The 13,129-nt window shown below is 39.0% G+C and overlaps 1 protein-coding gene and 1 pseudogene across 4 annotated transcripts in view; one reads left to right on the top strand and one right to left on the bottom strand.

Annotated features, from left to right (window-relative positions):
- LOC145481372 (uncharacterized) overlaps positions 1–13,129 on the bottom strand; it is a 130,674-nt pseudogene that overhangs the window by 50,777 nt on the left and 66,768 nt on the right. The window lies entirely within an intron of this gene.
- Positions 66–11,366, top strand: LOC145481365 (E3 ubiquitin-protein ligase E3D-like). 3 transcript variants are annotated; one of them, XM_081459849.1, is made up of 9 exons: positions 66–519; positions 2,823–3,033; positions 3,236–3,431; positions 3,880–4,043; positions 4,995–5,118; positions 6,069–6,162; positions 6,733–6,796; positions 7,275–7,419; positions 8,438–11,366. In XM_081459849.1, the coding sequence occupies exons 1-9, from the start codon at positions 279–281 to the stop codon at positions 8,465–8,467; spliced, it is 1,269 nt and encodes a 422-aa protein (XP_081315975.1). In that variant the 5' UTR covers positions 66–278; the 3' UTR covers positions 8,468–11,366. The 3 variants fall into 3 exon arrangements, 2 of the variants coding, with proteins under 2 accessions (XP_081315975.1, XP_081315974.1); XR_014048626.1 differs by lacking the exon at positions 8,438–11,366 and having other exon boundaries at positions 6,069–6,441; positions 6,474–6,796; positions 7,275–7,309; XM_081459848.1 differs by having other exon boundaries at positions 7,275–11,366.

Below are 13,129 nucleotides of genomic sequence, written 5' to 3'. Positions count from 1 at the left end.
CAAAAGCACTTGCGCGGAAAAGTCATGCAGGCTATTTATCCGCGTCATAATTCCTCCAGCGAAGGCGTTGTTGAAGGAATATGTGCAAGCAAAATTAGCCGTCAATGGAATTGGCACAAGCATTAGCACAAACAGAGGTTAACATTCGTGACAAAGTGCTTCAGTTCGAGGAACCTTACTAACGATATGAGGTAACTTTTTGCGCGGGAAAGCGCTCTTTTGGACTGGAACGAATTTGAAATTTTCCCGAGAAGGTACTGGAACTGAGTCTCGTCCAAATGTTCAAAATGGCGGACGATTCAAGTGCTGTGCCGATTTGGTGTGATGTTGGAAAGAACTTAAATGCAGCGTATTTGATAGTTAGCTTAAGAGATGTCACAAAAGAAAAAACCTCTGAAGATGGCAATTTAAAGAAAATTGTTAAAATTTATTCACGTTATTTGACGTTTAATGGCCATGTGGTCGGCGCATCTGCAGATGGCGATACAGAAGGAGACGAGAGCACGGTACTTTATCCAGGTAAATATTTGTTTCTGTGTTTCAAGAATAGCGTGGGAGACGCTAACGGGTTTGTTCATACATGTTTAATTTATTGTCTAAACCTTGCCGAGATTTCTTACTTTTCAAGCATTCTACCACAAACATTATCAACTGTGGCATTTGCCAGCATGACAGCAGATAGGTTGAGAGAACATTAAACTATTGAATATTGTTTCACCGAATCTTCAGAACTAAGATCTCAGGATTTCCTCGAGCCTACCCTAGAGTGTCTCATCCAATAAAGGGAGAGGGATGGGGTAACGCAAAAACACTGATCCCCAGTCCGCTGACCCCCACCATGGACTGGTCCACAGACTACCCTACAGACTGGTCCACAGACTACCCTTACAGACCAGCCTGCAGACAACCTTACGGACCAGGCTATTGACTACCCTTATGGACTGGCCCACAGACTCCTACGGATCAGTCCACAGATGCAGACTACCCTTAGGGAACCCCTCTTTGGACCACCCTCAAAATAGACTAAATATAATAAATAAATATTTCACTTACAGGTTGTCTAATAGATTACTTGTGTCGCTGAAATTTTGAACGTTACGTTGTGTAAATGTAACAGACTTGGGTTCAGGCTCGGGCCCAAGTTACATCATTACTCATTGCCATTTCCTTTGCTGTGGCTATATGTGAAAGAATGGGAAGGCTTGAAATTTGTGCTCCTTTCTCTCTGCCATTTTGTTCAGCCCATTCTCCCAGGCTTCACAATTTGCTCAGCAGAATTACAGATGCAAACAAGCTTAAACGACCTAAAAACATATCTTCCATAGTCACAATGAACCACGAATGGAAGGTAAGAACTTTCCATCTTTTTGCCATTGCCTATCAGCATCTCCTTATGCCGAAAACAGCTTTTTGACATTATTTTTGGGGTTTTAGAAACTGAAGTCTGTTACATTTGCACCAACATGAGTAATCTATTAGACAACCCATAAGTGAAATCTTTATTTATTTTTATTCTATTTGGGGTGGTCTCTAGAGGGGGTCAACAGGGTAGTCTGCTGACCCGGCCTGTAGTTGGGGTCCACGGACAGTCTGTTTTCAGGTTACCTGAGGAAGGGGGTGAGGAGTGAGGGGCGAGGGAGATAAAGTCACAAGCACTTAGCAGTTCAGTGGCAGATCAGGTTTGGTTTGACTAGGAGTAGGCTTGGGGACTTGGTTTCCTTTACATCGAGTTTGCAAGAGTGTAGGCTCAAGCTTCTTGGTTTACTGTGTGAGATCCCTTTCATAACCACTAGACATGAATTAACACTTACATGTACCCTATATGCACCCAAAAGTGCAAAGGATGGTTCTGATACCCTGCAGGTTGGTATGTTAATGTTTTCTTTTTTAAAATCTATTTCAAAGTTAGCAAAAGCCAGGATTTCTGATTGGCTCACTTCTGGTACACTTTTTGATCAAACAAATTCTTGCATAATAAACCAGCAAGGCTAAAAATAAATCAGCAATTATCACTGTCTAAAATCTCTTCCTAATAATACAGTTCATATATATGTAATTCCCTTTATGACAATCATGTGAGGAACATGGGTTGGAAGACTAAACTAACACAGAATGGGAATTTTTATGAACCATAGAATTCCTGTCAGGCCTTTCAAACCAATTTGTCCCCTCAACTGAGATGGATTTTACACAAAAATTTGTCCTTGGAATCAAAAAGCATGTACTAGAAAACTAGCAATTAGAAGTGGATACATACATGTACATGTAGATGAACATCCGTGCAAACCAGTGGGATATGAGAACAAGTTTTTGGGACCCTGTTTTTACAGACAGACTATAACTTAACTGTTTCTACAATGGTGTGACATGTCTGGCTGCACTGAATACCACTGTGCTATGTTTACACATACAAATCATGCAGAACTTCAGATGTTTTACAGCATTTATTTTTGAGAGTACACTACATGCCTCCTAGAGCGGTTTTCTATCGAGTGTTGAAAGTAATCAAGCAATTACTTTGGTTTTGGTTTTGGTCATACTACAGTTTGAGATTCACTGAATGGTCTAATCAGTAAGTAATTGGTTTGGTTTTGGTTTTATGATACTCAATTGAAAACTGCGTCTAGCAAGTAGTTAATTAAAATGAAACATTCATACTTTTTCTTCCTCATATCACAATTATCCAAGATAGAAATCTCAAAGTGACATATCAGAAGACTCAAGGAGAAATTTTAGGCATGTGTGCAGAGAAGTAATGGATTTTTCATATTTCTTTTTCATGTTTACAATGTAATTTGTTGATCAATTTTTTATTTCATTAGCTGCTTTTAGTGTGATCCCAAGGACATGTAGTGGGCTTTCAATGTGTAGAGGAAGTGAAGTTCAAATGAGACTTCAGTTTGAATATCACTCAAATGACTCACAAGAGAGATTGGTCAACAGGCATTTGAAGGAAGAGTTGAGTGAGTTAAGAAATGGATGTCACAGTTTCTGTTGCCGGATGTGTGGCTCTGCTGTTTTATTACCTGAGACGTAAGTGCAAATTGATTTCCTAAATACAAGAAAGTATGTTTGTGCCATATTTGTAGTTATCCTAAAATATCTTTCCTTCAAGAGAGGCGTTACAGAAATCAATCAGTCTGCAATGTAAACTACCTGGAAAAACACTGTTATTAATATTAGGAAAACTTGAAAACCAATTCTTTCTAGGATGAGATGTATTCTTTTTTTCAAGGCAGTTCAAAAGGGTGCTGGAGTTACCATCAGAAAACTGGCTTGAATTGGCTCAAGACTGGTGTTGTCATGGAAACAGTCATCTAACTTCTGTTGCAGGAGTTCTTGAACCTGGTGAAAAGGACTGTTTTGTTGGTGAATACTACATTAAACTGCATAGTTCAACTATAAAGCCTGGCAGTTTGCAGATTTTACCAGTAAGTAAAAAATAATAAATTATTTCTAAGGATTTATTGCATAGGCTAGATTTGCAGCCATTTTGCATGCATGTGTATGACCACTACTCCTTCATAATTCAGTGATCTAGGGATCCAGAGATCCAATGATATGGTGTATAACATTACTGTTCTAACTATTTACTGATTTGAGTAGTTTCCAGTGAACAGTGTTTCCACCATTTTAGCAGAAGTTGAGGCCAAAATGGCCTATTTAATGTAGCACTTTTTTCACCTGGGACCACTCGTTTTTACTGTGGGCCCAAATTGGATCTAGTAGATAGTATACAATATGCAATAACATGATTTTCAGTTCTATACAATCTAAAATTATATTACATTGTACATGCTCATTCAAGACCATATGTGCAGTGTATGCTTGTATTCCGTGTTTTTGAATTCCGTTACACTCATTTTGTCTCTTGGCCAGGGGGAAGAACATTGCCCTTTGAAATGCTGTAGATGCAATTCCATACTAGGGAACATTATGGTTGAGGATTCAGGTCTTGATGTGTTGGATGTTAACTGTAGTGATGCATTTAGCATACACCTCTACAAACACAGTGTCAGTTTGAGATCTAGCAACTTGTTCAGGTATTGTCTTTCTTATTCTTATTCAATGTACTAGAATCCAAAACAAGTACATGTTAACAAACTTCCAAAAGAAGAGGACTGAAATAAATGAAACCACTTTTTTGTTCTGTTTTTTTTTTATTGGTGGTTCAGTCATCTCATTGTAATATTTTTGTTTGATTCATTGTTTTGAACTTTAGAACATATTCTTTCTCACTGCAGCAGTAGCAGCTGCTACTAATAGGATAGTCAGAATTTAGTATTCTAAAACTGGCGGTCTCCTGCAGTCAGCATTTTCATCCTCTAATGAGCGTGTTGTTTGCTTCTATAAATTATGATCACCATTTCCTCAATGAATTCTCATCTATACATTGTAGCATTGGAGTATATCATTTATAGGAATATTTTCTGATCGAAATTAGTATCCCTTGTATTCTGTTACATATGTCAATAAACTAGACTAAAAAGTGAAGCTTTGGAGCCGACTGGCTCATACCTGCCAGAGCTTATCCTGGTTTCTGTAGCATGAAGCGGCTACTCCTCCTACTCCTCCTGGATGGGATGCTAGTCCATTGCAGGCCACTCCCCTGCAATTTGTTAGGTTTCCCCAACAATTCACTGGTACCCTTTTATACATCTGGGTGGAGAGAGGCACTGTGAGAGTAAAGTGTCTTGCCCAAGAACACAACACAATGTCCCCGGCCAGGGCTTGAACCCGGACCGCTCGATCCGGGGACGAGCGCACTAACCATGAGGCCACCGCGCCTCCACATAATAAACTAGACTAAAATAGGTAGGATATTCTCAAAAGTATCTGCCTTCGATACCCTTACCCACCCTCTAGCTATTAGCAAGAATTATGTGGAAGATACAATTCAAGTGTTTGTGTAGCTACATGTATTTACGGTATGTTGCTATCTTTTATTGTGCCAATTCTTTTTTCGTAGTGAATCCTGTTTTCTTCTTCTCCAGGTCATATTGTGTAGAAACCTTTATTTCTAGTTGTTTAATTTCCAAGTCACAAGGTGCTGTGAACTTCAGGTTTCTTATTCAAGAATCCATTCAAAATGGCATTAGACAGCAAGCACATGTCTGTGTAAGTCATGTTTTATTTTTATCACACGGAAATTTTAAGATGTCATATAAAGAATTTGACTTTAAGGGCCCATTAACTGATCTTTTCGAGCCCATCGCTAAGGAAAATTTATTCTCATATAATCTCATCATTTTCAGTTGGTTCAAAGTTATTTGATGTGTTTTAACTTTTTCATAATCAGTAACACTAGTGATGACGTCATCGTGCCACGCGCATGGTCATGTGACTAATACTGAAAAAATCTAAAGGCTCCCTGGCAAATTACTTGATCGGGATTTTTTTCATGGATTTAATATTTTGATTTAAATCCTCATTACGCTATGCATAGATTTTGCTTCATTTCTAAAAGGTCAGATTTTGAGAGAATTTCAAAATATTAAGAAACTCGTAATTTTGGGAATAAAGCATGATTTCGAAAAAAGAATGCATAGCTATATTTCCAACGTTGGCTTTAATCGAAATTCGTTGGAAAAGGCTAGATTTAATGAAAAACCACTTTTCCTTTAGCATTTAAAGAAACCGGAAGTGCGCCCGATATATATTGGAAGTTACCCTATCAGCGCGTGCGCTAGTTACACTACCAGCGCACTTCGGTAAGATCAAACAAAGTCACACGGAGTTAGCTTTTTTCTTTCTATTGCTCTTGTTTTTCTGTCTTTCTCTTATTTTGTCTTTGCTTGTACTTTTTTTACACAAAGAAAAACACCTAAACTGTAAGCGAATTTGCAAGTTATTGAGTTGTTTTTATTTTCCGCGCTCAGGCTGACCTCCTTAGCAACGCGCGCGAGCGCGCACATGAATCGGTTAATGGGCCCTTGAACTAAAGACAAACTAGGATTATGACGACAATGCGTTATTTTTCATGAGATGATGCGTTTCATTGGCTTAAGACAGCAACAATGATTGAAGTTTATTTGTTAGAAATATCGATTCCGTATCTTCCTTTTCAGCTTTGGCTTTTTAATGCAGATACCGCGGTCATTACAAATGTAGAGTCGTTGAAGGCTTTTGTCAAAACTGGCATTTATTCTACCAGGAACAAAGGTATTAATTAATGTGATTTTACTTCAAGGACTGATTTAATTTTATCCATCACTCTGAGCTGTATGTACCTATATAACGTATCGTTTCATGTCGTGGCACGTACCACTTGGAGTGTAATCTTTTTGTTTCATTGATGCCATGCTCTGCAAAGATTTATTTTATTTGCAAAAGAGAGAACTGGAAGACGATATTTGTCGGGCAAAGTATGATGCCTGATATCAGTTGGCCGCTAAGCCAATCAAAACTTTGGAAATCCCTCATCCAATGCTCAGTTTTTAAGTAGTGGCTTCTATCCAATGGCTTATAAGTAGATAAAAGCTCCGGAATACATTATCCAGTGCTCCAGTTTTTTTTTTTTAAGATGGGGTTGTAAATAGTAATATGGAAATTGTCGTAACTATCAAGAAAATGGTCTGTTCGATACGCGGACTAAACTGAAGTAGTTGACGAATTTTCCGCACTGCTGGAAAAATTCTACTCGTTAGAATAAGACTATCAATCGCAAGAAAAAACACGATTCACATATAAATATACAAAGTTTGTGGTCGATTTTTTTCTGTTTATTCGCAGCCAAATACTCACGGGTGTTGAAGATTCTTTACAAGATTAAATCGTCCTTTAGTGACCCTGATTGGTAAGTACATATGTACTAAAGGCTGATTTTCACAAGCGCATATAGGCATAAGCTGTCATGCGCAGAAGCAGTATGATGTTGGCAATTAGTGCCTTTATTTATGATAATTTCCCAACAAAAAGCGCAACTTAGCAGCATTCTTCCGCGTCTGCGTTGCTTATGTTTATGCTTGTGAGCTAGTGACTACCAGCCTTAAGAGTCGAGCTAGTCTGATGCTCATCATCATGTTGAGAACGTACAAAAGATGCCTTGAAAGCGATAAGAATTTTTCATTTTTTAAAATGTAAAAGTTCAGGTCTAAGAATGGTGGCCTTAGAATGTACGTTTTTGTTCATTCTCCAGTTTGGAATGTTCAATCAGAGAAAATGAATTTTCATCTTGAGTGAACTGTATTTGTTTTTCATCAGAAGGTAATTTTTCGACTTTTTTACCTTAAAATAGAGTCTATTTTAATAGATTGAGTTCCTTATTTTTATAGGGACGATGAGGTAGATACATGGCGAGAGAATTCCTCAGTTCAGCTTCTCACGTTTGCAAAGGAGACTTGTCTACGTCTTATTCTTCTCCTGGCAGAGAGCACGAATACAATAGCGCCGTCACTGCGAAATATGAATGGTTTTAAGGTACGTTACAAATACTGTCTGGGAGAAACTGTCAAGAAATTATTGTAATGCAGCAATGTCTTTTGTTTGGGGTTTGGCTCCTGTCGGACTAGTGTCTACATTTGTCTATAATGTCTACATTGATGACTTCTGAGAGTTAAGAACGAATTTGATCCACAGCTGCTAAGACAACGACGACGCTCCCAGTCACTTTTACATGGGAGTTCCCCAAGGTTTTCATACGCCTTCATTGTCAGGTCACGTGTCTGATTATACATGTAACACCAAAACGAATGTCGTCCCTTCTTTGCGTGGTACTAGTAGGATGTCTCTTAGTCTCCTGGATTTCGTGATTTTGACACGAAAATGAAGCATTATCAGCTATTTTTCTATTACCTGATCACGTTACCACATTTTTCCATCATACAGCACTTACATTACTTCTCCATCGTGAAACCGGGTGTACACACAATGTAGTTGTACCCCAGATAGTTTTCGAAGGGTTCCTTTTGCACTTTACATGTATTACTCCATTTTACTACCCATGGGCAGTACAACTTGCACAATTTTTAAAGTGTATTTGATATACATTTTTTAATTACTTGATGGAATCCACAGGAGATCATGACGGGGAAAAAGAAATTGATATCGTTTTTCCTCACCGCGTTTTGGCCATCTGAAAACGTGAAATTTCCTTTCCGGTTGGGTTGGAAACGACGGGGGGTTAGGACCTGGGACTAGTCAGGCAAATGGGTTCTTCATTTGAATTACAGTTCAACCCCTATTAAACGGCCACCCTCGGGGAAATGGATAGTGACCGTTTGAAAGGGGCCGGCCGCTTAATAGAGGTGAAACCAATAGAAAAGCCCTCATTGGGACTTTGATTACTGGCCGCCTAATAGGGCTTGGACCGTTCCAGATTCTTTCAAGTTGGAAAGTAATAAATAATTCGATCAGTAATGGCGTGGAGAATCGTTATGTGGGTTAGATTGCAATTGATAGCGCCCAGTTACTTTTCGTTTTTGTTTATTTTTTTTAGGTTGGTTATCTGAGAACACTGAAAACCTAACACGTGAATTTGGATTCTTATTGATTAGAAACGATAAACTTCAGCAGTGGCAATTCGAACGGATCGAAATTGAGGTGAAGATAACCACGGTTAACTACAGAGGCATTCAATACTTCCTTGTTATAATCACTTTAACGAAGTCCTGTTATCCGTTATCGTCAGGAGATTTTAAACAGATGTGGTTTGTCGACGCCCACATGTTAGCTTCATGGAGTGTAGTACATGGCATATTGTTTTGGGCAACATGAAGATAAGGACGAGAAATGACCTTTTTGAGCTTTTGAAGTCATTAAAGAAACCAATTGACTTACACAGCCTGGCGAATGGGATTGCTACTTTTCCTGGATGACAAGTCAATAACTGCCCCTCCCACCAGGATATCCGTCAGGTTCCCCAGCAACTCGTCAGTATTGAGCCGTTTATATACCCTGGTAGATAGGGTAGAGGTCTGAGGAAGTAAGTTGTTTTACCCGAAAGGCTCAATACAAGAGCAACAACAAAGAAATTAACTCCAGGCACGTTAACGTGTAGAAGCACCAACAAATCCCCAGAACCAAGCCGCGACACTCAGCGAGGACTGAGATACCCTGAAACACGTATTAGTGGTTTCTTCCTTCATCGCCTTATACGCGACGTGAAGGTCGATCATGCAACGGTTAAATACTATTACCCCTACTACCAATTCAGCCATGAAAATCCCATAAATACATGTAAGCCACAGTTTGGTCTCTTGGAGTGCAAAAGACACCTCTTGAACGAGTCAACCGCTGTCTTGTCTGGAGTTTAAGATAGAAATGCGGGAAGAAAAAAAGGCAGGGCTTTCGCAGAGCAACTGGGTTACGAAGCCTGTGAAAATAGTTGTCGAAGTCAGGAAGACAGAAAACGAAGAAAGCTTGTTTGATGTGTGGAATGTGATTTCGAAGAAGACAGACAAAGTTTTCTATTTTCTGAGAATTATCTTTATTTAGCACAAATTATCAATGGAGTTTATGGTTCTTCTTTTCCACATCATCACTGGACGGAGTACCTGCTAAGCATGGTGAGTCTTTAACCTGCGAAAAGGTAATATACAGTGTAGAATTCATCAGTGAGCTGACAAATGTTCGTGCCCGCACATGGAAACATTTTTGTCGACAACATAGCTTATTTACCTTCAAGTCTATCACTGGTCCCAATAGGCAGCACACCCGATCCTTATAAGCAGGTGTTCTCCTACCGTACGGTATACAGGCGTAATCATCCTCAAGTTTCTTGAAATTATGGGGACAAACACCCCCTTCGTCGGCAACAAGACAAGCAGCCCATGGGGTATTGGCGATACTGTCCCCACACTTGCCAGTGACTCGATTCTCTAAGAAGCAAATCAAAGTAAACGATAGCATTATCAAGGTGACCCAGAAAAAATGACAGATAGAATTTAGGAGAACCTGTTCCTCAGACACAAGGAAGTTGTTGTTGTTGTTCATTTGTACACGCACCTCTTGGTCCACTGTCGTCCAAGATTCCACCCCCAAGATAAATACCCAAAGATGTTCTATTACTAACGAAGTTAATCAGGACTCGTGCAGTGTCTCGGAGACCTTGCTCAGACCTGCCACTGATCAGAGAATCAATAGAGCTCCAACCCATGATAGACATTCCATGTAAGGGTGTAGCCCACGTCGTCAGAATGAAATTCTATGTTGGAATCTAATATGTTTGTCGAGCACAGGAAATGTTAGAGTTCGAATCATTCACGTTTGCCATGGTTTGTTGGCAAAACGCCAGTGACCACGGAAACCATGCTAGCAGGAAGTTTGAAAAGCCCAATTTGTTGGCAGCTGCTTTTAAAGCAGAGAATGCAAATTTGTTCAGTGGTTTATGTTGTCGGAGGGAGCGAGGAGTTTTAACGTTGCACCCACATATATAGACTATACCTACAGGCTATCACATATATAGATATAATTTTTCTTCTCCACCGTCAACCGGTGGCGGTGTTCGCTACAAGTCAATCTCAGTATAACTGAAGAACATGGTTTTCAGCAAAGAAAGAAACAATGTTGTTGTCGGAACAGCGCCCTTGAATCGTGGAGTAAAGGCGGTATATTATTATTTGAACGGAGCAAAGAGCTGCATACGAAAGTAGTATGTTATATCCTACAGTTTCTTGATGACCGCGTAATGAAGAATTCCTAATTGTTACTGAGGGAGCATCTTTGACATGGAGCTCATTACGTGAATAAAAACACCGAACTTACCGAATAAGAATGTTGCAACAAGCAGTAAAATAAGAGTTGAATAAATAATGAAATTCATTGTCCTTGAGCCTGCAAAAAAAAGTGTTTCATTTCATATACAAATGGAATAAAGACAAAAGATATTCAAGACACTGTTAAATTTCACCGCCAGTCAGTCAGAACCCTGAGTTCTGATACAAGCCCTTCTCTAAATTAATGAGTATTTGCTGCTTCTGTAGCCTAACTCTGACCATGTTTTTAACAAATATTTTCCAAAGCCCTCGGCGAACTATGTACTTGATTTTGGGTGACCTGGATGTCTGCTTTACTTCCATTAGGAATCTAATCCCCACGTTATTTGTTATGAACAATTTCTTCAAGTTTTCTGAAAATGAGATCCTTTCCAGCTATCTTGACAGCATTTTTGAGCAGGCAAGTCGCCTTCGTGGGTTCTCGCTCGTCATTCATTGCAAAATGCTTAAAATTATGGCTTTAAGAGCTCTCCCCTTTCATAACAATCTGTATTGAGACATTCAAAGCCGTCCAGAAACACTAGAAAGTAAAATCAGCGTTTCGTCTGTATAATCCTTAGCTCAGTGATAATAAGAAATTGAGTGAGTGAATCTGTTCGTCTGGTTAGGATTGGGCCAAGCATAGGTGGCGTTTTGCAAAAGATAACATGTTTTGTTTCTACATACACGTTAACAAATTGTCTATTTGTCAAAATGTTTATTTTCTATTCGAAAGGTAACTATTTGATCTTAAAGAGAACATTGCTAACGTATATTGTTAGGAAGACTCTTCTTTGGTGACTTTAAAAACTGCTTGTTAAATGGCAAAAAAAATAATGAAACTGAAATGCTGAAATTATGCCCTCAGGAGATAATTTATATTATGATAAGAGCCCTTATGGCACGGCGCCCTATATCCTTGGAAAAGAAAAAAAGGTCCTGTATGAGGGCCGTAAGCGCCCAAGAGATAAGGCCGGAAAATCGCGTAAGGCCTTACTAGAAACGCGTACTTCTACGCAAAATCGATGCAAGTCAAGGACAGAAACAATTTTGTTACCGCAAAATTGTGTTTTCTTCAAATTGAGTGATGAATTGCGAGTTTCTTGTTACAGCGCGAAGGGATAAACGATAAGTTTTCATCGTAGGATCTTTTTTGTAGCTAGATGCGCTCGGTCCGTTCGTCCTAACCTTGAGCCAAATATTTCCCCACCCCAGTCAATACGTACACATTAAAGTAAAAGATAAAAGCTGATAGCTTACCTTATATTGAACTTTAGAGGAGTAAAAGATGTTAATTTGATAGAATTAGGTCTCTGTGACGGCAAACGATAAACTGAATTACTCGCCGGTCACTCTACCGCAAGACAGAAATTACTGGCAATGAGTAATTTACCTGATGCAACGCCTCTGATATTTCATTGACCTTGCTTAATAAGTGTAATATCATAATTCTTTACCATGACTGATACCAGGAAAGAGTTTACCGGTACCAGAAAGTACCAGGAAATAAGTTGGCCTTTGAGGGATTGGTGATCGTTATGGTGAAGCCACGTTCTCAATGTATTTAATAAGATAGGAATTTAGCAGAAAATGTCAGGGAACTGAACAATTTGTAAAATATTATGAGAAATAAAAAATGGACAATAATGAACTGTGGTCTTGGATCTGTTTATCAGTTTTTATGGTGTATGGTATTTGGTAAGATTCGCGCGGCTCAGGGTTTCCTAAGTATCATGTTTGACACATATGGTGGAACCACGTTGTTACGGTCACTAACGATTGCCCTATTAACGAGGAAGGGTCAAATTTCATGAGTGGTCTATTCCAAGTAACGTCGTCACAAATATAATACAACTGCACTCTTAAATAACTGTTCCTTAATAAGCATCCGTAATGCAGATATAATTTTAAAAAGTTGAAACTTCAATCATGATCATTACATGCAGTATTGTTTCTCAATATCTGATTTGTTTGCTCAAATTTGGTTTGAATTGCCCTATTAACGCGGTAAAATTATAGAGGATTATACAGGTTTGGATTTCAGAATGTGGTCTTTGGTCGTATTAACGGGGCGGCCGCAGGTTTGCGAATAAGAAATGTATGGGCCTTTCGCGTAGACAAAAAATGGCCATAATAACAAGGTGACCGTAAGGCAGGGTTCCATTGTAATTCTAATAAGAACTGCTGATTTGAAACCAATTTTTTTGTGAAACGAATGGCTAATGCAATAATGTGTTTCTTGTCTTGCCAGAATTTGAGATCTTGTAACATTTAGCTCGTAACCACAATAGCTAGTTACGGAATGGAGAATTACTGTTAATGATTGCTTTCGAAAAATTGAGGTTGTGCACCTAAAACGTAGGAAAAAAGAAATGCAATGGAATTGCGTTCTCATCTTATGCTCGAACTTATCTAATTCTCGGTAACCTTGCCTT

The sequence above is a fragment of the Orbicella franksi genome, chromosome 3 (genome assembly GCF_964199315.1).
Source record: "Orbicella franksi chromosome 3, jaOrbFran1.1, whole genome shotgun sequence".
Taxonomy (NCBI): Eukaryota; Metazoa; Cnidaria; class Anthozoa; order Scleractinia; family Merulinidae; genus Orbicella; species Orbicella franksi.
This window is presented reverse-complemented; position numbering and strand designations above follow the sequence as displayed.

Coding starts and splice junctions, on each gene's coding strand:
- LOC145481365 (XM_081459848.1), top strand. CDS start 279: ATGTTCAAAATGGCGGACGATTCAAGTGCTGTGCCGATTTGGTGTGAT. Junction 520..2,822: donor GAGCACGGTACTTTATCCAG/GTAAATATTTGT, acceptor TTATTTCATTAG/CTGCTTTTAGTGTGATCCCA. Junction 3,432..3,879: donor GCAGTTTGCAGATTTTACCA/GTAAGTAAAAAA, acceptor TCTCTTGGCCAG/GGGGAAGAACATTGCCCTTT.